Source organism: Camelus dromedarius, chromosome 17 (assembly GCF_036321535.1).
Source record: "Camelus dromedarius isolate mCamDro1 chromosome 17, mCamDro1.pat, whole genome shotgun sequence".
Lineage (NCBI taxonomy): Eukaryota > Metazoa > Chordata > Mammalia > Artiodactyla > Camelidae > Camelus > Camelus dromedarius.
The window spans coordinates 4,861,426-4,882,765 of NC_087452.1; the positions used below are offsets into that span (position 1 = coordinate 4,861,426).

At 53.9% G+C, this 21,340-nt stretch overlaps 2 protein-coding genes across 15 annotated transcripts in view; one reads left to right on the top strand and one right to left on the bottom strand.

Annotated features, from left to right (window-relative positions):
- Positions 1-7,418, top strand: part of VGLL4 (vestigial like family member 4) — a 142,344-nt gene extending 134,926 nt beyond the window's left edge. For all 4 annotated transcript variants that reach the window (XM_064496256.1, XM_064496257.1, XM_064496255.1 and 1 more), the window contains 2 exons: positions 4,329-4,449; positions 4,713-7,418. In XM_064496256.1, the coding sequence (XP_064352326.1) occupies positions 4,329-4,449; positions 4,713-4,984 (393 nt within the window). In that variant the 3' untranslated portion in view covers positions 4,985-7,418. The remainder of the gene's footprint in view (positions 1-4,328; positions 4,450-4,712) is intronic.
- Positions 1-21,340, bottom strand: part of ATG7 (autophagy related 7) — a 307,951-nt gene that overhangs the window by 3,119 nt on the left and 283,492 nt on the right. For 10 of the 11 annotated variants that reach the window (XM_064496252.1, XM_031470894.2, XM_010984928.3 and 7 more), the window contains one exon: positions 8,445-8,723. The exons of the other annotated variant lie outside the window; for it this stretch is intronic. In XM_064496252.1, coding sequence (XP_064352322.1) covers positions 8,691-8,723 — 33 coding nt within the window. In that variant the 3' untranslated portion in view covers positions 8,445-8,690. Of the gene's footprint in view, positions 1-8,444; positions 8,724-21,340 lie in introns of those variants that run through there. 11 annotated transcript variants of the gene reach the window in all.

Below are 21,340 nucleotides of genomic sequence, written 5' to 3' on the forward strand. Positions count from 1 at the left end.
GAGGGTGGTGAGAGGTGGGGGGCACCCCATCCTCAGCCTTGGGTTTGCATGTGGAACGGGGGGATCCTCTTACCCCAGGCTGCCTTGTGTCTTTATTCCGACCTGGGAGTGCCTGGGCCTCGTGCTTCAGGACTTAATGTCTCTGGAGCGTAGATTCTTTTGCACGAGGCAGGGTTGGTCTGGATAGTGGGTGTTTCCAGCCATCTTCCTGGCAGCTCTGTTTCTATTATGATCAGTGCAATATCCTGACCGGAGTCCTTGTGACCCGTCACAAGGCCACCCAGATGGAGCTGACTGTCAGGTTGCTTTGCTTTGGGCTGGAGTCCTGTAAAGCCACTGGTCACAGTGGCTATTGGCTGATACAGGTCAGAAACCTGTGCCTGGCAGACAAGGATTTTTTAAAGGAAAATAAGGAAATTAAGTTATTACTTAATGAACACAGATTACTTGGTAGAAAAAAAAAAGACCTCGGGGGCTCCTGGGGGACCAGCTAACAGAAGGAGGCATTAGTGCTGAGGTTGGGAAATTGCCAAATGAACGCACGGCTTTCCCGGAACCTCTGGGGCCGCGACCTGACAGGCCCTCCATCAGTGTTCCCCTGAGACTGCTGGACGGGGGGGCAGCAAGCGAGCAGGTGCTGGTGCAGCAGAAGCCACGTCCCACTGCCCCCTCGTCCACTGCCTGCGCCTGTTTCTGACCCAGGCTGGGATCTGGGCTTGTGGGAGGCCCTGGGTGTTGGGCGAGGGTGTGCTGGTGCCTGTGGCCCCCAGTAAGGCTGATGCGCAGCTGCACCTCCAACTGGGAGCCCAGCTTCACGACCCCATTTGTTTCACTCGTTCGTTTAACAAAACTGCGTGGACACCTGCTTTGTGTAGGGAATGTGTTAGAAGTTGGTCAAGCAAGATGAGTCTGGAGGAGTCAGACTATAAAATAACTCAAATATTAATGTATCATTTAATACACTTATTCTGATGAGAACCAAGGACCGAGGGGGCGACATCACCACCATCCACTTAGTGAACGTTTACTAGCAATGCCTGTGCCCCGGCACCGGGAAGCCTGGAGGTGCAGAGACAGGTGAGCTGCAGCTTGGAGAGAGCGCACGGTCTGGTCCCGGAGATGCAGGTGTGAGATGACTGCACTGTTGGGTGGCAGAGGGCAGAGCAGAGGTGGTTTAAACATGAATTTATTTCTAGGATCCAGGGAGTTCAGCCCTTGGCTGTGGCCACTGCTGGGCTGATGTGCTCTGGGAGGAGGTGGGGGTGGAATTCCGGGGGGGAACTTAGCCCCTGCCCATGGCGACCCGCAGGGAGAGGTGCCAGGAGCCTCCAGGGGTCTCTGCCCGAGCAGGGTGGGCCCTCGGTGGGCCCTGCTCTCCCTTCAGCTTCTCTGAAACTTTGATGTTTCCTTGGATCTTGGGTTTCTGTCACTTTGCGAGGCTTCTGAGGATCTTCTGGATGGTCTGGTCATGGCTGATTTTTGGGAAGTGTAGCTCTGGACCGAGTTGCCCAGCTCTTCCAGCCAGGGCCTCCCACCCGACCCTCAGATGCGCCTGGCTGCCTGCTGTGGCAGCCACCCCCGGCATCGGACGTCTGCGGCCGAGCGGCTCTCCTAGGAGCGGGCGCCTCGACTTCCCACCTGTGTTCTCATGGGCTTCCTGGCCGGACAGAGGGAACAAAGCCGGTGGCCCTGGAACAAGCCAGTAGCACGCCTGGGCCACCCTGCTTCCCCGAGGCGGCCGTGCTGAGCTCAGCTTCCACTAGGCTCCCAGCCCGCCCTCCCCAGCTGGCTGCTGGTCCGCGTGTCCCATTCACATAGCGACCGTTCACCAAGCTCCTCCGGGTCGGCCTGGGGGCCTGGACCGTCCGCTAGAACCTGAGCTTCCGCCCACCCGGGGTCCGAGCCCTGCCAGGAGCGGCACAGCCCAGCCCTCCAGCCCGTTTCGGGAGCTCTGTGTCACCTGCCAGCCCCCTGCTGTCTGTGTGGCTGTGAGGGGAGCCCTGGAGCCCTGAAGCCCTGAGCCGGGGAAGGATGGTGGGGAGCGGCCGGTGGGGGAGAGGGGGGGGATGGGACTCAGCCTTCTGGGAACTGGGACAGGAAAGCTCCCAGAGAAGCATGTCTGGGGAGTTTGCGGGAAGTGTCACCTCATTTCAGGGTTTTTGTGGTGGCGGCTCTGAGGGTAGAGCTGTTCTTAAGAAAGGTAGAGATACCAAGAGGGTGGCCTCGGGGGCAGCAGCATATGAGGAGAGACAGGATGAGATTAAACAGTTAAAGCCCGAGGGACGGTGAACCTCAGGATTGTCCCCAGATGGGAGCTCCTTCCTTCCCCAGGGCCTCGGCTCCACGTGCAGCCACGTGCGGTGGGGTGAGGGGTGAACAGCGTGTGCCAACAAATTCTCAACCTCCAGCAGGTTACTTGTGTGGCCTTCACCTTCCCTGTCCTGAAAGTAAGGGTGTGAGGCCTGTTCCCTGTGGGGCATGTGGCGCTGAAGCCAGGCTGGCACTCAGCTAGCGTCGGGTCCCCAGAGAACTGAGCCGAGCCCGCAGCCTGGGCTGTGGGGAGGAGAGGATGCCCCAGGCACTTCCACTCTGCCCGCCCGGGGTGTTCGCTTCAGGTCAGGAGTGCCTAGGGGTGATCTAGTGCCCGGGCAGCTGCTGGAGTCTTCGCCAGGTCCCATGCTGCCCTGTGGTCCTGCCCTGCAGGTCCCCCACTAGGAGGCGCCACATTCTCTCCTGGAGGGGCCTTTCCTGCCTTTCGCAGCGCTGCCAGAAGGCTGGACGTCGACCGTATGCCTTGGTCTAAGCATCTCAAATCCTTTCTATGCAACCTGCATTTCTCCCCCATCCACAGCCCCTCCCCCAAAACATGTCCCTACTCTCCGACTCTGGTTGCAAGGAACAGAAGCCAGCCTGAGCTGGTTTAAGCACAAAAGGAAGGAAGTTATATTGGGAGGACCCCAGGGCGTCTCCCAGAGCCAGGTCTTGGGTACAGCCAGGCTCAGGAAGGAAGGGTGGGCCCTTGCCCTGGGGAGCTGGACAGGAGGACCCTCCTTCCTCCGCTGGCTTTGTGCCTGTCCCAGTCTCTGCATCTCGACCCACGCGGCCAGCCTGGCTTGGCCATCTCACAGCTCCTGAGATCAGCCTCAATCTCTTCCTGAGTTGGCCACAGTAGCTGACCCGCAGCCTGAGTCAGATTTTCAGCCTGGCCCAGGACAGGGTCACTGATGGCCAGGGCCGCATCTCATGGATGGAGGAACCTGGTGCACACACTCCTCCGTCCCGTCTCACTGGGAAGTGCCTTTCCTGGCTGGAACCTGAGGGAGCTCAGTTGGTTCCCAGGTGTTTTCTGGCCAGCGGACTGCACCCGGGTCTGGGAATTCGGACACCCCCAGCCCTTGCTCTGAAGTGCGCGTGGTCCAGTGGAGGAAACTGGAGGCACCTGGAAGGACAGTCTACCTGATGAACGTGTTGGGGGTAGTGACGTCATAAAAGGCTTCACAGAGACAGTCTTTGAACAGGGTGTTAAAGGCCGAGTGGAGTCTGCCAGGCAGACAGCGAGGTGGTCTGGGGGAAGGAGCGAGAGCGTGGTGGGCAGGTGGACTGGTTGAGGGTGACGTGTGTAATTCAGGCACTTGGACAGATTTCTGCATTTCCGTCTCCATCGTGACGTGCGTGGTCGTAACAGAAACAGACTCGAGCTGGCTTGGCTTAAGCAAAGGTGGAGAGTATGTTGCAAGAGCCTGGGATGGCTCAGTGAAGCCCTGGGGTACACTCTGAGAAGGGCAGGGACCAGGAGCCCTGGGGACCATAATGGTAGGAGCAGTGGTCCCTTCTGTAACCCTCTGCCATCTACATGGCTGCCCTCCTGACTCCCAGGGATGGTCTCATTTCAGGTCCCAGCAGCCGAGCCTCTTCCCGTCACTGATTCAAACAGCCATGACCAAGGGTCACTGCTCAGAGAAAAGACCGCTTGGGAGTGGGCTGAGCGCACACCCTTGAGGGTGTCCACTGTGGATTCGGGTAGTTGAGCAGTTTGACCCCTACTCTGAAGTAGGATGTGGCAGGCGGGCTTGACTTGATCAGCCTCCGGTCGGAAGGGCTCCAGGACAGGCTTCAGCAGAGCATTGGGGGTGCCAGGGGGCCCTGCGTGGGATCTGATGCCGAGATGGCCAGTGGCACTTGGTTTTCTGGGTTGGGGGGCACCGAGGGGGCTGTCCCACCTCCAGCTCGGCAAGAATATGACTGGAGTCACCAGTTGGGGTGAAGCAGCAGCCGCTCCTTGTCTGCCCCGTCAAGCCTGAGCTGATGCCAGCCCCTCCTCTCCCCAGAACCGGCCCTCGGTGATCACGTGCGCCTCTGCCAGTGCCCGCAACTGCAACCTGTCCCACTGCCCCATCGCGCACAGCGGCTGCGTGGCCGGCCCGGCCAGCTACCGGAGGGCCCCAAGCTGTAAGTCATTCACGGGGTCCTGGCCTGTCAAGGGCATCAGAGCTCCTTCTGTGTCCCCTGGGTTGTCGGAACAGCTAGTGTCTGCTTGGCTGGGGTTGATGGGGCAGCAGCATGTTAGCCCTGACCTCCAGGCTCTCGCTCGGGTCGGGGCGCAGTAGGGTCTGCCGCTACTTACTGCCACACAGTCTGTGCCCAGCCGGTCTGGGTGGAGGCAGGCCTGTGTCCCCAGGTCCCAGCCCTGACCGCGGTCCCGCTCCCCACAGCCGCAGCCACCTGCGACCCCGTGGTGGAGGAGCACTTCCGCAGGAGCCTGGGCAAGAACTACAAGGAGCCCGAGCCGGCGCCCAACTCGGTGTCCATCACAGGCTCCGTGGACGACCACTTTGCCAAAGCCCTGGGCGACACGTGGCTTCAGATCAAGGCGGCCAAGGACGGCGCATCAAGCAGCCCCGAGTCGGCCTCCCGCCGGGGCCAGCCCGCCAGCCCCTCGGCCCACATGGTCAGCCACAGCCACTCCCCCTCCGTGGTCTCCTGAAGGGAGCGCCGCCCGCCGACACGACGTCCATCTGCATGGTTTGCCTGCGCTTCGAACAGTCAGTGCTTAAAAAAATGGAAAAACAACAAAAAAATTGGGGGTGGGGGGAAGGGAGGGATGGTTTCTTCGCAAAAACCATGTCGTGGGGATTTCTGTTGTGTTTTGTACTTGCCGGGTCGGGTGTCCGTACACGGGCCCTGGACCGTGACCAGAGGACTGAGCGCAGCCTCTGTCCGACGCAGCACCTGACCTCCTGCCTCAGTTACCAAAGAGACCTCTGACGCAGGGCTGCTGCGCCGACAGGGGCCCGGGCCTCCGGTGACCCCGACGCCCTGTGCTTTTCCATTTGCTTCTTGAGACCCGGTGCGCGGCTCAGCGTCCAGCCCGCGTGTGTGCGCTCGTGTGTGTGCGTCTACTTGAAGAGAACGGAGCTGTCGTGTCTGATTTGCACTATGGGAGGACAGAAGTTGCCTGCCTGGCAACTCTGTGAGATGCTAGCACTCTGAGAGCAAACTGCTGAAAAACAAAGGGTTTAAGGATGACATTTCTGACCGTTTGTGTGTGTGTTTGCTTTTGTTGAACTTAGGACCGCTCTGGAAGGGGAAGTCTCACGCAGGTTGTAGGCCTTTCTCTGTCTAGGTTTCAGGTGCTTGCAACTGGACTGCAGACTGCCAGCCACGGGCATTTTACCTTCTCTGAACACTGCAGCTTGTCAGACGAGAGTGGAGGCTGGCGGTTCCGCAGCGCTTTAAACGTGATGCGTGTTTTAATGGATAAAAATAGCTGGTTTCTATTAATTGTATAGTCAGTAAACAAAAACCTTAATCCTTACTAGCTTCCTTTCAGAGTTAGTTTACTTTCATCAGTTACAGCCCTAGGCATACTCACTGCTGGTACAGTTGTGCTCAAAGATGTGTATTTGATACTCACGTTCCTCCCAAGCAGTGCGGGGCCGCTCGGCCCCGGCCGGCCCTGGAGACGGGCAGGTGAGCGGCTGGTCAGCCTCAGTGTCGGATGCTGGAGTTTCAGCTGCAGGCCGACACCATTTATTTTTTTGCATCCCTGTCTGCTTACTCGCTCCCAGGGGAGCTGGGGTTTGTGTCTCCCACCTACCCTCGATGCAGAAACTACTCCCTTTAACCTCTTGGCTGAAGAGCAGATTCCTGACAATCTGTGATACGGTATTTTGTATGCTTCCTCATACGCTGGGGCCAAGGCAGTATACATTCCTCTGACTTTATACAGTTATTACTGCGTTTATTACACGTTTGCTCTAGAAATAGCTACTAACTAGAAGTTAGGTGAAGAAGAAAGCATGACAGACCCAGCTGTGGATGCTCAACAGCTGCTCCTCTTGCTGGTAAACGTTTCCGTGCCCCCGCCTGTCCCCTGCGCTCCCTGCCAGCCCCGCCCACCCGCGGGCTTGAGCCCTCACCTGGCCAGGTGATGCAGGCACGACCCCCTCTCCCAGGGGAGCCCTCGAGGCTGGCTTTCAGTGTGAGGAAAATACAGGTGAGCTGGTTAATTCTGAAAGCTGGCACTGGGTGAAGAGGTGGGAGGACTGGCTCCTGTGGCCACAGGGTGGCTGCAGGTCTTCGGAAAGGCGGGAGACGAGCCCTCCTCTGCCTCCCCCCACGTCTCCCCCCCTCTTAACTGGGCTTCCAGGCTTTTGCATTCAGGCCCCTATATTTTCTGTAGGAAAAAAATCGTTGAAAACACTTTTTTTATATAGGTAACTTTAAGACCATCATTACGCTGTGCGTAAAGAATGTACAGAGAAATTTGTAGGTATTTTTTGAAGAACAATTAATTTGTTAATGATATGTAGCTATTTAATTTTTCCCTTTCCTATTGTCCTATTGTAATCATTCATATTTTTTTTGTTTGGAAAAAAAAGTTGATCTTTTTTTTTTGGTCGTAGAAGTGTCTGTAAAAGTGCAGGAACACAGTTATTCTATGAGATCACTGCATCTGCCTTAATAGCCACTAGTTTGTTATTGCTACAGGCTACTGAGAGTCGCCACAGGAAAACAACCCGCTGCGGGCGGCTCTGTGCAGAACGGCCCCTCCGGGCCCACCGTCCGCCACTGAGGCCGTCGCTTTGGGAAGGGACGGTGGCGCGGAGGGCCAGGCCCCGGTGCGCTGACCTATCTGGGATAGGCAGCCCCCTGGAGGGGGCCTGGGGCGGATGGTGGCCGGGAAGGGACACTCCCTGGCCTCGGTGGGGGAAGGGGGGCTCAGTGAGGTTCTTCACAGAGCCGCGCCGTACGCAGTGCGTTTTGACCATTCTCTCCGTGTTTGTAAATCTGTAATATACCATTCTCTGTGGCCTGTTTTTCCTGGAAGAAGAAGAAAAAAAAAGGTTTGGCAGGCCATCTTTTTTTTGTACTTAAAAGTAGCCTTAAGAACAATAATAAAGTGCTCTTAAACCACAGACTGTATGTGAGATCCTTGGGTCCTGGGGTGGCGGAGCCAGGCTGGGCGGGCCGGGCTCAGCAGCCCTGCGCCTGTGTGCAGTGGCGCCCGATTTAAGCCCCACACAGGCTGGAAAACTGTAATTTTAACTCCACGAGAAGCATCATTTAAAACCTAACCTACAGAAAACCTACTCTTGTACAAGTCAGCCTCAATTTTGACTTTGGTTCCAGGCGCAAGAGAAAACATGGACACCACAGAAATGAAATACAAGTGTGGAAAGGGCGCCTCCCTCTCCTGGGTTTTTTGTGCAAGTTCTGTGGGTGTCACAGACGTGCATGCCTGGGACGAGGGGACGACCAGCCTGAGGGGCCCACGGCAGAGCCATCTGACCCCTCTCACCGCCCCTGACGGACACCTGACCGCAGCCCGGGGCAGACACCTATGGACTCCACCCCACGTGAAGTCGGGGCTGCCAAGCCACCAATGGGGGGGCCCTGGGATGGGAGCAGCAGCTCCCCTACGGGGGTCAGGCCCTGGTGTGAGGCCTGAGACCTCCTCTGGGCCTTGGGTGTCCACAGAAGCAGGAGGGGCTCCACCCAGGCAGCTTTGAGGATCTGGCCTTAAGACCTGTCCCTGGGCCCTTCCACCACCCCAGATCAGCCAGAAACTTCATTCCTCCCTGAGCAGTGCCCGCAGCTGAGGACAGGCTGGGGGGTGGAGGAGCCCAAGGCCAGCACAGAGGCCCCAGGGGCAGCTCAGCTCTCCTGCCGCCTCCTCCAGCAACGAAGCTGACGACCACTGATAAGGACCCCGGCGCTCACAGGGCCCGGGGTCCCCTGTGGGGTTTGCTGTGTTGCCCCCACAATGGCTGCCGGAAGGAGCTGGTTTCTCACTTTTCATCTGGTCTGTGTGGGGCGGGCTTCTCCCTGGCCTGCCACCCCATGGGGGTCAAGGCCAGAAGGCGCCTGAGACCTTGATGACCAGACACTTGTGACAACAGGAAAAAAGAACGGCTCGTGGAGGGAACCAAGTCCCATATCAATGGCAAAGCCAAAGCCAAGGTTATTATTTAGCTCAGAGCTGGTGAGATGGTGAGTTGTAAGAAATGGGGAACACCAGGAGCTCCCAGGCAGCGGAGGGGGGCCTGGGCCTCGGGGTGTGGAGCGGAGGGGACCGACGGTTGGAGAGGTGCGGGGCCCAAATCACCGGTCCTGGGGCGGCCGTCCTGCGCCGGCGACGCCGAGCCCCTGCGCGGGCAGCCGGGGAGGGGTGGGCCTCGCGGGGCCTGTCAGACCGTCTCATCGTCGCTCATGTCCCAGATCTGCGTGGAGAAGGGGAGACGTTCAGTGTGGCCTGCGGAGCTCAGCTCCCACCGCAGAGGCAGGCTGTGCTCCCCCGTCACTCGGGGCCGACACCGCGTTTCTTGTCTGAGGAAACCAAGTCTCAGAGACGTGGAGTCACAAGGCCTCACTGGTGAGTGAGCCAGCCGGGGGCCGAGCGGGGACTTGGAAGGGCGGGTGGACGTCGCCTCACCTCCAGGGTGCCGCGGCCGGCCCCGCCCCAGTTGCGGTGGCGCTGACCTCGCCGCCCCACAGAGTGAGCCCTTGCACCACCAGCCCCACGGGGGCCGAGGCCAGGCTGGGGGAAACCTCCAGATCCCGCGTCTGTCCCCCAGTGCGTGTCCTTGGGGAGTCGACTTCTGGGTCTGACCTGGGGGGGTGAACACGCCCCCACAGCATCGCTGTGAAGTGGAGGCGGCCCTGCCCAGCGGGCCACCAGCGGCACGCGCCCCCCGGGAGAAAGCCCAATGCCAGCGCAGAGGCCCCCCCGGGGCTCCTTGCACCCTGGGCGTCCAGGGGGCTGGTCCTTGAACTTACGCCTAAAGACTTTCAAAAATTCCTAGAATTGGTTGCAAAAGGCCACCTCAACACTAGCAGAGCCGAGGGAAGGAACACTATGTTTACACGAGGCTGGCCCGGGGAGACGGGGAGGCCTGGCCAAGGTAAATATCGACAGCAGAGAGACAGAAGGAAATTTCCTCTCTCCTGAGGACTAGCCGCCTGGGGCCGCTGTGCCTCTCACCCACACCCCAATTCCTACATACCCCCTACTGGCCAGGCTGGATGAGACCACAGAGCAAAGGCCCAGATGCCCGCGGGAACAGAGACGGTGTGGACGGCGGGTCTGGGGCCCAGCAGCCCGAGTGTGGCCAGGTGGGCCCTGCGCTCCTGTGCGCTGGCCCCCCACCCAGCTCATCCTGGACCTGGCTTGAGACAGACCCCTGGGCCTGCCCCCTCGGGTGGGATTCGCTGTGCGGGGCGGGGGGGGAGGGGCTGCCTTTCCAACCGAGGCTGCACCTGATGCACTTGCAGCTCTGCTGGTCGGAGCCAGAGGGCCGCCAGAGGGCTCGCTGGCGCAGTTCATTTATTCTCTCACACTCATCAATAAGCACTTTCACGGAGCCCTCCCTTTGCCACGTGCGGTGTGGACGCTCCCTCCTTCACGCCTCACAGCAGCCTGTGCAGTGCAGCTGGAAACCAGCTCCAAGAGGCGTGTCAGCGAGCCTGGGATCACACAGCAGGAAGGGGTTTCATGAATAAGAAGGCTGCCTGGGCTGCCGCAGACCTCCAGAAACTTCCGCCTCAACAAATACTGTATCATCTCACTTAACATGCAGAATCTAAAAAAGCCAATCCGTAGAACCGGAGAGGAGGTGGGTGGAAGCCAGGAGCTGGAGTGGGTGGAGAGATGGCCCAAGGGTACAGGCTTTCCGTCGTAAGAAGGAGCAGTTGTGAGGAGCTAGTGTGCAGTACAGTGACTAGAGTTCACAGTACGGTATCCTTGAAATTTGCTGAGAGTAGATCCTGTGTTCTCACCACACACACACACACACACACATGAAAGGCACACGAGGTGATGGATGTGTTAATTAACTTGATTGTGGTCATCATTTCACAATGTGTATGTATATTAACTCACCACATTGTATACCTTTTTTAAAAAATCACATGTACAACCTAAATATATACAGTTTGTATCTGTCAGCCATTCCTTAATAAAGTTGAAGGGAAGAAAAAGAACTTAAGTCTCGTCTTCTAGACTGTGGACTCCCAGGAGCTGAGGTTGGCCTGCTCCCTGCTGGGCCCTCAGCCCCCTGCACGGCACCTGGCAGAGAGGGGGCCTAGGGATGTTTTCTTTACGAATGAAGGTTGTAAGGAATTGGCAAATATTTTTAAAATGTTAATACTCAGTGCTGGCAAGCGTATGCTGAAACACTTCCAAGGGGAGTATAAATTGGTACCATGTTTTTTAAAAGAGGAGATTTGGCAATACGTAACACAAAGCTTTGAAAATGTTCATACCCTAAGGAAGACAGAAATGATCTTTTTACAGATGACACACAAGTACACCTAGAAGACCCAAGAATATAAATGCTGAGTTGAATACAATGAAAAGTATCGAGACAGTAAGGTACGAAAGTAACACTAAATTATAGCCCTCCTGTGTACAAGCACTCTCCAGTTAGAAAACATGAGAGAGAACCTGTTCTAAGAGCAAAAGATAAATTACTGGGGAATCAAACTAACATGAAACGTACATCTTTATGAACCAAACCCTTCACGCCAGTCCTCACGAGAATCACACGACAAGTACACTGGGGTGAGTGGGGAAGCAGCCTGTGCTTCTGCACAGGACAATTCAGTGTCAGTAAAGATGCCAGCTGTTCCCAAGTAAATATATAAATTTAACACAATTTCAATTTTTTTTTTAAAAAGTATCTTTCCTAGAGCTAGACAAGCTGGTTTTAAAGTTTATGTGGAAAGAGAAATAAGTGAGAACACCTAAGAGAACTTTTGAGTATGTGAAGAAAGCAGTGAGGAGGTCCCCCTGCGACGCGTTTAAACATGTCAAAGTCTGACTCCAAGGGTCGTGCCAGCGCCTTCACAGACAGACGGGCCGGTGGAGCCAAAGGAGTCCAGAAATGGGACAGAACAGAACGTCCAAATACATATGGAAATTTAGTGTTTTAATAATACAGGTCTCGGGAACGTGATCTCAGATCATTAGAAAAATATGGGCTTTTTAAAACAAATGATTTGGGGACAACTGGAGAGTCATTTGCAAAAAAGTAAAATTGATTCCATGCCTCACTGTGTATCAGAATCAACTCCAAATGGAGCAGAGGTTTAAATGTGAAAAATGAAACCATTCAAATAGTAGATGCAAACACGGGTGAGTTTCTTTATGGGAGTAGAGAGCCTATGACCCCAAATCTATAAATAAAAAACAGATACACTGGATTATGTAAGAACACACATGAGCAATTTTTCATGGAAAAAAACCAGTATGAGCAAAGCTGGAAAGACTGATGGCTCACAGGGGAAGAGAGCAGAACACACCCTCAAGGGCTCACCCCCCAACAAAGAGCTCTTAAAAATAAAAAAGACCAATAAACTGATTAAAAAACACCACCACCGGCCAAAGACATGGTCAGTTGGCAGAAAAAGCTAAGCAAATAGCCCTTCTACCTAAGAAAAGGTGTTCAGCCTTACTCAGAATAAGACAAACGCTAAAATTTCTTAGGACCCAAGATTCAAAATGGTCTCTGAAAGACACCGCTGTGAAAATGCAGAGGCAAACCACAGACTAGGAGAAAACACACTGCGCAGGAGGAGGACCCGTCCAGAATAAACCGAGAAGTCTTCCAGCTCAAGAGTAATGAGACAAATAACCTGATCTAAAAAAAAAAAAAAAAAAAAAAAGCAAAAGATTTGAACAGACACTCCACAAAGGAGGAGATACAGCGCTAGTAAGAACCTGAAATTTGCAGCAACACGGGTGGAGCGAGACTGCACTAAAGTCGGAGAAAGACAAGTACCATATGATATCATTACATGTGGAATCTAAAAAAACGATGCAAATGAACTTATTTACAAAACAGAAACAGACCCACAGACATAGAAAACAAACTTACGGTTACCAAGAGGGCAAGGGGGTGGGGGAGGGATAAATTAGGAGCTTGGGATTGACAGATAACACACTAGCACATAAAACCGATAAACAATGAGGTCCTCCTGTACAGCACAGGGAACTATACTCAGTACCTTGTAATAACCTATAATGGAAAAGAATCCGAAAAAGAATATATATTATGTAAATCACCTTGCTGTACACCTGAAACACTGTACATCAACTAAGCTTCAATTAAATAAAAATAAAAAAGAACCTGAAAAGATGCTCAGTATTCTTAGTCTTCAGGGAAATGCAAATCCAAGCCACAAAGAGACAGCGCACCCCACCTTCTAGAACGGCCAGAATGAAAAAGGCTGGAGACACCAGGCAGGCGGAGCCCGCCCGCAGCTGCTGGCGGGCACGTCGCCGGCGCCGCCACCGCACCAGGACGGCTGCTGACTTGCGGTCCACGTGCGCTGTACCCACGCACCCCAAAGGGACACGGTCACGGGTCTGCGGAAGGCTGCAAGGATGTTCGTGGCAGTTTTATTCATAACAGGCACACACTAGTCTCAGCCTCAATGTCCACCAACAGGCAGAGAGAAACAGTGACATCCGTGCAGTGGGCCGCACTCGCCGTCAAAGGAACCGACCACGGAGGCACCCGGCACCGTGGGTGCGTCTCGGCCCCGCCGTGCGGAGCCGGAGTCTCTCACGGAGGGCTGTGCGCTGCAAACAACCATGAACGTGAAGTCTAGAAGGGGCTTAGTCTGTGGTGTCAAAAGGTAGAACATTTGTCACACTCACCAAAACACACACTTTAAATGGGTGTGTTTTACTGTATGTAAACTGTACCTTAAAGATAATTTTTAAAAAAAGGCTACACAGAACATTTTCTCACCTCTCGGACTGGCAACCCCCCGGAGCCTGACAACACAGGTGCTGAGGGGAAGCGGCACCCTCCTGTGCCACCGGCGGGGCAGCAGTGCTAAGACCCCCGGGAGAAAGCTTGGAAACACCCGGCAGAACTCAACCCAGGAGGCCCATTCTTTTTAAATTTTGCAAAAATAAACAGGAATGATAAGGCAGAAACGAGTGTGAATGGCCACCTGTTGGGGTGGCTCGAGAGGAGGCTGCTCGCACTACAGCTTTTCACGTTAGAATCGAGTAAATGTCCTACATGTTTAGAAAAAGAAAAAGAGAAAGAAAAAGAAAAGCACAGCAACAAAGCAAAAGGGGGGGCTTTTCAAAATTAAAGTTTGGGGCTTCATCAAAATTTAAAAACTCCTGTGCAAAGGCCACTATTAAGAAAGTGAAACGACAGCTCGGAGAAAGAGAAGACATTTGCAGCGTATCTGTCGAGACCCTTGTATCCAGACCATTGACAGCTCAGTAACAAAAGGAGAAGAAACAGGTTTTAAAATGGGTAAGGGGGTGACTTGATGCTTCTCTAAAAAAAAGACAGATAAATGGCTGAAAAGCACATGAAAAGATATTTGATCATCATTAAGCATCAGGAAAATTCAAATCAAAACCAGCAGGAGATGACACTTTGCACCCATTAGGATGCTTCAATCAAAAAGACAGTAACAAGTGTGGGTGAAGATTTGGAGAAACTGGAACCTTTATGCGTTGCTCCTGGAAAGGTAAAGTGGCACAGCCCAAGGTGGAGGAGAGTCTGGCAGATCACCGAAAAGTTCAACACAGAGTCGCCAGATGGCCCAGAAATTCCCCTCCTGGGTGTATGCCCGAGAAAAGTGAAAACCCACGTCCCCATAAAAACCCGCACATGCGTGTTCGCAACGCTATTCGTAATAGTCAAAGCGGAAACAACCCGATGTAAACCAAGTGGTGAACGGAGAATGTGGTCTAGTCCCTGCAGTGGAATATTACTTGGCCAAACACCTGCCTGCACTCAGCTTGAGGACCCTGGTGTGACTGTCTCCTTTTACAAAGCAGGCCACTCAAGTGCAGAGGAAATTATGTAACCTGTCAAGGAGACCAAGCTAGTAAGGGCGAGAGCAGAGGCTTTTTCCACTTTATCTACCACTTCCTTACTGTTGAGCATAATTCCTTCTAAAAAACAATGAAGGGCAGAAGCCTGCTTCCTGGACCGACACTCTGTTAGGCTGGCGCACAGTGAGCGGCCCCAGGGCCAGCGGCACACGTGGGAACACAGGTGACCAGAGCACTAAATGGCCAGGCCAGCCGGTCCCAGCCCCCAGGGTCCCCTTCTCTATCCTCCAACCCCGTTCAGAAGGCTGAGCCTCAGCTCTTGCCCCACAGCTCGGGCTTTGGGCTCCCCTAGGAGAGGCGGCTGGGGGCCTGGCCCCCTGGTCAGTCCCTGGCCGGAGCCCCTCTGTCCTCCCCCAGCCGCCACCCTGCAGCGGCGCTGGCCCGTCCAGAGGAGGCGCCGCGGCCCCCAGGCCCGTGCAGGTGTGAGGACCATGAGGCCAGGGCCACCACTCTCAAAGGGGGGGAAGGGGAACCTTCCAATCACCAGGGCTCATCCCAAGGGGTCGAGAAGCCTGAGCACTGGACCACACACACCCAGAGGGCCTCCTTCCACTCCCCCCGCCAGACGGACGCGTTTCAGAGGAGCCGTTTGTCATTCAGTTTCAAACTAGTGTCCCATTTATGGACCACATGGCCTGCAGCCTGCCACAGACTAAGGGTTTCCTTTTTAAACACTGTAATTATCCTGTAAATGGCACAATTATATTTGCGTGTGTGTTAAAAGTGTTCATTTGTTAAATGTAAACATTAAAAATATACCACAGTTTTGGAGAACTGCTTTTGGCATGTCTTTTTACTTTCTGAGGTAAAAGTGGAAATACCCAGACCTCTCTGGGCCTCTGAGCAGCGCTGCTCCCCACACGTCCTTGCTGGGGTCCTCACAGGTACGGTTCTCTACTGGGAAGGACCGAGAGCAGAGGGGTCCAGGTGAGGACACCCGGCTGGGTTCCCCAGCAGACTCCCAGCCAGGGCTCTGTTCACCTGGGGGAACAGTGAAGGTGTGTGTTCAGGTGGGTCCTACCATAGCCATTCATTCATTCACTCATGTCTGTTCACTCGTTCCCTTACTCATTTACTGGAGCAGCGCTAGGCGTGCGGGGTGGGGGGTCCTTCATTTCTTGCCTGTCCAGGTGGTCAGGACCTTCCTCAAACCTCTGGGTAACAATGAGTGGCCGGGGTCTGGTAGTCAGTGAGCCCTGATGAGCACTTCCAGGCCTCTGGGACCAGAGGAGGAAGGGGACAGGAGGCACCCAGAACATAGCTCCAAACAGATTCAGCCAGAGAGACACATGCGTACAGGAGGGCCGGGCCAAGCAGGGTTGCTCAGGACAGGGGCCCAATCAGGGCTGAGGCCCAGGGAGAAGGCGGGGCTTGGGGCTCCCCCGGCCAGTGGACTGTGTGCCTGTGCTTGGTCCCTGACGTGCCAGGTTGGAGTCATGGACAGGAAGGAAGGGGAGGAGGTGGCCTGGCAGGAAGAAGAAAGAGTGGGGAGGACAGAGGGCAGGCTGCCAGCCAGACTATGGGCAAGCCCCCTCCCAGGCCCCGGGCATTCCTGTGGGCCTCCACTTGGTCCCTGGGTGGAGACCCTGGGCTGGGACCCCGAGGAGGGAGGCCCCTCTGCAGCTCTAGGTGCTCAGCAGAGAACAGGTCTGTTGCCAGCTCTTTGGGTCTCCAGGGCCCCTCTGGTGCTGTTTACACAGGAAGGGTGCAATTTATGCTGAGTTCTGGGCCACTAGGCCCCCGTGCCCTGGCCCTGCAACCTCTCCAAGCTCCCCTCCATGACTCTCCCTCAGGCTCACTGGATTCCAGCCACCTGCCTTCCACCCTTCTTCAGGGGAGATGAAATGATCCCCCAGCACCCCGTCAGCAGGGGTCTGCACGCCCCTCTGATGCACCACTACTTTGTGCCTCCCTTTTGAAAGATGCCCACCTGCCCCTCCCCCTCCCCCCCCAACACCCACGACCCCCTCTAGCCTGGCTTCTGCCGGGTGCCAGACGTGGGAGCAGGATTAAGGCCCAGCCCCTCTTTAGGGAACCCCAGCCCCAAACTCAGTCTTCCAGACAGCAGGCAGCTAAAGGCCAGAGAAGGGGAGGAAGACGGAGGCACAACTTCTGGGGCCACTTGGAGCTCCAGAGTCTTCTGGTGGAGAACTCCCCAGCCTCTCCCATCCCCACCCCACAAGTGCCAGTTGCTAATTCAGGGTCCTGGGTTCACTGCCCCATGGCCCCACTGCTCCAGGAACGAAGTCACTAGAAAGAAACTGTCTTGGCCAAGGCAGCCGGCAGGAAGCACTGACTTACACAAAGCACACGGGGCGGCAGTGGTGAGAGAGAGAGAGGAGGAAGGGAATGAACGCTTTATGTTGGTTCAGCAGCGGCAGGAGCCAGGCCTCTCCCCGGGCAAGGTTGGGGGGACGCCTGTGTCTGGCTGAAGCCCCAACAGCTGAGCAAAGGCACACGGAGGGAGGAGGCAGGGTCTGGGCCGCGCACACAGGCAGCTTACACACCCCCTTTGGGGGCCTCTGCCCCCCTCATCCTCCCTGCTCCCCCACAAGAGATGCTCTGGGCTCCAATTGACAAGAGAAGAGGGTCTGAAGAAAACGGTCTCATGCCTCAGAACTAGGGAAAGAGACAGGCCAACACGCCAGTCCTGCACTCAGAGGCGGCTCCTCACCTCACTGCTCCAGGCACAAAGAACACAGCTAACATGGGAAGCACAGACACAGGGGCAGGAGGCCCTGGAGGTGGTGCCAGGGGCCGTCACCTTAAAGAGGGCACAGGAGGGAAGCGGTGGAGAGCAGGCTGATGAGAGCAGCCACGGGAGGCGCAGACCTCGGCTGGTAACCCCCAGTGACAGTCCCCCCATACGCACTGCGTGTTGCCACCTCCCCCGGGCTGCTCGGGCCTCCCAGGCTGGGGCGGAGGCACCTGGCAGCAGGGGGAGAAGGTATAACCTCAGCTGGCAGGATGCTCAAGCCACCCCCTGGGCCAGAAAAGAGCACCTGGAGACGGGGCGGTGTCCTGTCCTCCCGACACCGCGGGGAGATGGGGCCGGAGAGCCTGGCCGTGCGCAGGAGGGAGTATTAGGCAGGTGTTAAACAGGCTTTCAAGCAAGTCTTAAAGATATGAGAAAATAATCAGAAATGTATGAAATGAACAGAGAAAACAATTGTATGTTCAGTCTGACCCTGGTGACAGGCACCCATGATAGAAAAAAGAGGCTAGAAGTAAAAAGCAAATCAGATCAATGGTCTCCGAGCGGTGGCATCACGGGCGTGAGATTTATCTTTTTAGAATTTTTTTTCAATGCTCACATATGACTTTCATGATAAAAAAAAAATATGGTGTAAAGACGGAGGGGTACTGATGCCCTCAGGGAGCGGGGGTGGGGGGGGCGGCTGTCAGCGCCCCCCCCCCCCGGCCCCACCCCCATGCACAGGGACTCCATTTCTTTTGTTTTTGCCTCCCAGGGAGCAACGAGAAGGGAAGTAAGAAACCTCCGGCTCCGGCGGGGCGGGGGTGCCGCTGTCTAACCAGGGCCCCCGAGGGAGGTTTACATGGAAGACCTGGAAGTCCCAGCCCACAGGCCCGCTGCCCACGCCGCCCTACTTGACTGTTAACCGGGGCTCAGGGCCCTGCGGTATTCAGCGCTGTCCCCCCGGGCACACCCAATGCCCACCAGCACTAGGAGTGTCTAAGGCCTACATACAGGGGCCCCTGAGCTCTGCTGTGGGGGGTCAGCGAGTCCGAGGGCCAGCAGGAGCAGCCCGCGGGCTCTCGGCTCCCGGCACCAAGTGCCACGCACAGGAGGGAAGATCTGAGCCGCAGCGAGTGACCAACAGCAGGCCGTGTGTCCCACGCGTCAGCCTCCGCTTCGTTTGGTTTGGGGAGCAGCGGGGGTCTGTTTGGGGACGACGTGAAGGAAGGGGACGTGTGGGAGAAGGGCAGCCAGGCCCCAGGCTTGTTTGCTTTCTTCCCAGTTTCAAAACACGTTTTTCAAATTAGGTGGTAAGAATCCAGGGCAATTTCTGTGGCACCAACATACTTTCTTTCAAGATATGATTTATATGTTTGGCCCACATTTTAAATGAAATGGTTATTGAGATAAATGGCCATGCTGGAGGCTGCAAAATGGTTTCCATTATGTAGTCCTTCCTTTCAGTTCCTTAGAAAACTTTCTGAAAAGTGCCCCATAAAAAGGTGGACACTTTGGCGTTTCTGTTCTCTACCTCAAAGGGCTTCTGGGGTCAGAGCTGGAGAGGGGCAGACGGGAAGGAGGTGAGCCGAGAGCTCGGGGCGCCAGCGTAAAGCGAACGCAGGATCTAAACAGACACAGGCCTGCCCGGCTCCCAGGAGAGAATTCTGAAACTGTAAATATGCAAATGCAGCTGCCCTGCGCCGTCAGCAGGGCCAGGACTCCGTACCCCGCAGGCGGGCAGCCCCCTGCGGGCCCGACCAGCAGAGCCGGTGGGGCGAGACCGAAGCCACCCCTGGACTTTGTACAAAGCTACAGGAACCCCAGAGCACGGTGCTGAGGCAAGGGGAGAAAAGGACAGAGAGGGACAAACGGACCCACACGGACACATGTCCGATGACTTTCAACGACGGTGCCAAGGTAAATGAACGGGGAGAGGAGAGTCTTTTCAACGAACAGTGCTCGAACAATTAGATACCCATACAGAGAAAAGTGAACCTTGACCTTTGTCTCAAAGCACACATAGAAATTAACTAAAATGAATCATGGACATATATGTAAAAGCAAAAAACTACTTTTAGAAAAGAACATTTGAAAAACCAATGAGACTTAGAGGTAGACGAAGAATTCTTAAGACACCAAAAGTATGGACCACAAAATAAAAAAATTAATAAACTGAATTTCACCAAAATTCAGAAGCTTTTCTCTAAGACAACATTAAGAAAATGAAAAGGTAAGCCGAAGGTATGGAGAAAATGTATGCAATGTGTGTATCTGGCAAAGGATTTATGTCGGTCTGGAAAATATAAAGAGCTCTTCACAACTCAATAAGAAGATAAATAACCCAATAGAAACATGGGCAAAAGATATGAAAGAAATGTCACAAAAGAAGATATACCGGCAGCAAGTGAGTACATGAAAAAGATGTTCAACATCTGCTGTCATCAGAAAATCAAAATAAAAACCATACACCCGCCCAAATGGCCAAAAGTGAAAAGACTGCCAGCCCTAAGTGCTGACCAGGACGCAGAACAACCGGAACTCCTCTACACTGCGATGGGAATCAATGGTACAGACGCTTTGAAAAACGGTGTGACACCTTCTTAAAAATTAGATACACACTTACATAATGACCCAGCAACTCTAGTCCTAGGTAATCACTCAGAGAAATGAACACGTATGTCTACACAAAGACTTACTACACAGACACACACTGGAGCTTTATTTTTAACAGCCCTGAACTGGAAACAACTCAAATACTCATCGATAGATGAGTGAACAAACAAGTATGAGACACCCATAAAATCGGATACTATTCAGCAATAAAAAAGGACAAATGACTGATCCATGCAACAAAACGGAAAATCTCAAAAACTTACTGAAGAAAAGAAGCCAGATAGAAGTACTCAATATATCACTTAGAAGTTCTAAAATTTGGCCCCCAAAAGCCCAAGCCCAAATAGCCACAGCGATCTTGAGAAAGAAGAACAAAGCTGGAGGCATCATACTTCCTGGTTTCAAACTATATGACAAACTATAGTGGTTAAGCCAGTATGGTACTGGCATAAAAACTGACACACAGACCAGCAGGAACAGAACAGAGAGCCCAGGAATAAACCTCTGCATTTATGGTCGATGTAACATTTGACAAGGGAGCCAAGAACACTCAATGGGGAAAGGATAGTCCCTTCGACAGGTGGTGGTGGAAAAAGCGGATAACCACGTGTGAAGCTGGACCCCTAGCTTGCACTACTCACGTTTAACTCAGAATGGGTTAAAAACTTAAATATAAGACCTGATACCAAAAACCTGATTCAGAAGAAGCTCCTTGACACTGGGCTTGGCAGTGGTTCTTTTTATGTGACATCAAAAGCACAAGCAACAAAAGCAAAACATCAAACTAAAAAGTGTCTGCACAGCTAAAGACACTAATAAGATAAAAAGGCAATCTACGGGATGGGAAAAAATGTTTGCAAACCATGTCAAATAAGGGGTAAATATCCAAAAGATATAAAGAACTCATATGACTCAGTAACAACCACAACAATAAAAACAAACAATAAACTAAACAATCCAATTAAAAAGTGGGCAGTGGAACTAAACGGACATTTGTCCAGACATCCAAATGGCCAACAGGTACATGAAAAGATGCTTAACATCACTAATCATCAGGGAAATGAAATCAAAACCTCAGTGGGATGTGACCGCATACCTGTCAGAATGACTAGCATCAAAAAGATTGTAACAAACGTTGGCGAGGATGTGGAAAAAAGGGAGCCCTTGTGCAGTGTTGACGGACATGGCAAATTGGTTCAGTCGCTGTGGAAAACAGTATGGTGCTTCTTCAAAAAATTAAGAAGAGAACTACCTGTTGATCCAGCAATTCCACTCCTGGGTATATATCCAAAGGAAGTGAAGGCAGGGTGTCAGAAAGATCTCTGCACTCCCATGTTTACTGCAGCATTATTCACAAGAGCCAAGACAGGAAAACAACCTGAGTGTCTGTCAACAGATGAACAGACGAAGAAGCTGCGTTGTAGATACACAGTGGAATACTACTCAGCCATGAGAAAGAAGGAAGTCCTGCCATTAGCAACAACAAGAATGAACCTTGAGGGCATTAGTGAGGTAAGTCAGAGAAAGGCAGATACTGTATAATATTCCATATGCGGAATCTGAAAAAAGCCAAACTTGTAAAAACAAAGAATGGAATGATGGCTCCAAGGGCTGAGGGGTTGGAGAACTGGGGAGATGTCATTTAAGAGTATAAACTG